Raw genomic sequence first — 2137 nt, forward strand, 5'->3', positions numbered from 1 at the left:
TTTTCGTGTATCGATACTTTCCTTCGATACTACTTCCAAGGTAAGGTAAAGGTATCGATACCTGAACGGTATCGTTTCATCCCTACTGCCTAACGACCAGTAATGGGTAAAATCGCTAGCATATGAAATTTTCAAAATGGGCGTCACATACCTCTCGCTAGCGAATTGCTTATTGATCGATAATGCATGGAATCGTTAGCTTATGATAGTCTCTTGCTACTAGCAAAACTACTTATATGCACTGCCTACTTTTATATTTTGTATGCATATTACACAACACATTTACATTTTCTTATTTTCTCACAGTCAATCGCAATGGTGTTCGCTATTCAATATACTCTGGGGACCCGGAAAGTTACTTCAGCATCGATACTATTACTGGCAATATACGCATCGCAAACCATTTAGATCACGAAACTAGAGCACAGATTTTGCTCAATATTCAAGCGATGAGCGGTGATCCTCCAGCTTATGGACATACCCAGGTGAGTTGTTATAAATATGACCGATTTTCGGAAAAATTTAAAATTAATTTTGCAGCGGCTACTTGTTGTAGGTCTGTATGTCCATATTAGGGATCAGCAACGAGCCGCTTTTTTACCTCGCTTTTATTAGCTTGGGATGCAACTATGTAATAATGATGCGCCTAAAAGATGCAGTGATTTCCATTCTCAAGTTGCGTAGCGAGTTTTTACTATAAGTTTTTGATACTTAAAGCCACTCAACATATTTAGGATACATGTACATAAGTAACACGAAATCAGTAAAAAGCCACATCTCTGATGTACTGCGTACAATGTTGATTAAAATTTTAAATTAGTCAGCGGTGTTTTAATCAATTATTTGTATGCATATTGTGGACGGATCCCATGCAGCAGTGCCTCGCTGGGTCGATGCCTGTACTCATTACAAGTGGTGAAGAGAATACTCAATGCTATTCAAAGTATCGCTAGAAAATACTCGATTCTACTTTTACAGTACAACATAAAAACATACAGTGGAGAAAGGCGATTTTTTTTTGTGAAATTATAGATCCTGCCTTAAGCCTGCTATATGATGCGAGCGTGAGCGTGAGCTTTTTATTTTGACCAATACCTTCGTTATTGCTTAACTTGTTGCAATAGTTGATACATCAAAAGATAGAGAATTAAAATATCTTTTAATTTAAAATAAAAACTAATTTAATGCTTGAAATACAATACCGGCGAACGGCAAACTTCGCCGAATTGGGCGATGCTGTCGTTCACCGTTCGCCCAGCTATTTCGCCTACTTAAACAGAATTAGAGCGGTAGCGAAAACAGCTGATCCCATTTGGTCGCCTTTATAATTTGGGTGACCATATTTAGAAAAAACTAAACCATATTTAGAAATGAGGAAATGATAACAAATATAAATGTAAAACAAATAAAGATTATTATAAATAATTTGTTTCAAGCCAGATTTAACGAACCCACAACTATATTTTTCAAACAACAAAAAAAAATCGTGTTTAGGTTGTTTTCTTTTAAAACTTTGAAAGCAAAAGACAAATACGGCCACCTTTGGCACGCACAGCTGTCATCGCCCAGCAGGGCGATAGAAATAAATCTATCGCCATGAAACGCCGCCAAGCGAACTTTGCATTTCGCTTTGGCTGTGTTCAATTTCATATGGTTGCGGGTGTTCTAATTTTGACAGCGCGAATTTCGCTGTGGTGAGTTCGCCGTTCGCCGGCATTGTATTTCAGCTATAAAATGCATAATATGCCTTTTTTCAAGCTTCACACTGAACTGTGTACGTACGCAAAGCATTCGCATGTGAACGACAAGTTTTGATAGATGTGTGTGAGCGTCCATAAGAATACAAATGGAATTCTTTGCCATTGTGAACGTTCACGCTCACGCTCGCATTGAACTGTATAGCAAGCTTTAGAAAATAGTCGTTCACAAGTAGGGCTATAAAAGTAACGAAAATTGGGATATCCCTATGTTACTTTACTCGTTACTATTATACCATCAAGCACTTTTACCTACGGTGACCATATTTATGGCAGCCGAATAAGGGACAACAAATAATTTTGCCTTTTTTCCACAAAAACAAGAGGACTTTAAAACCTTTTTCAATGTTCCTAGATTTATTAGCCCTGAAGCAGCATCT

At 37.5% G+C, this 2137-nt stretch overlaps 1 protein-coding gene across 1 annotated transcript in view; it reads left to right on the forward strand.

The window, feature by feature from the left end:
- The window catches only part of LOC118751041 (protein dachsous-like), a 59165-nt gene extending 58035 nt beyond the window's left edge, over nt 1-1130 (forward strand). Inside the window, exons 3-4 of the mRNA XM_036485804.1 lie at nt 307-485; nt 541-1130. Coding sequence (XP_036341697.1) covers nt 307-485; nt 541-615 — 254 coding nt within the window. The 3' untranslated portion in view covers nt 616-1130. The remainder of the gene's footprint in view (nt 1-306; nt 486-540) is intronic.
- The last annotated feature ends 1007 nt before the right edge of the window (nt 1131-2137 follow it).

This window comes from Rhagoletis pomonella, unplaced genomic scaffold (genome assembly GCF_013731165.1).
Source record: "Rhagoletis pomonella isolate Grant_MI unplaced genomic scaffold, Rhpom_1.0 Rhpom_scaffold_00504, whole genome shotgun sequence".
Classification (NCBI taxonomy): Eukaryota; Metazoa; Arthropoda; class Insecta; order Diptera; family Tephritidae; genus Rhagoletis; species Rhagoletis pomonella.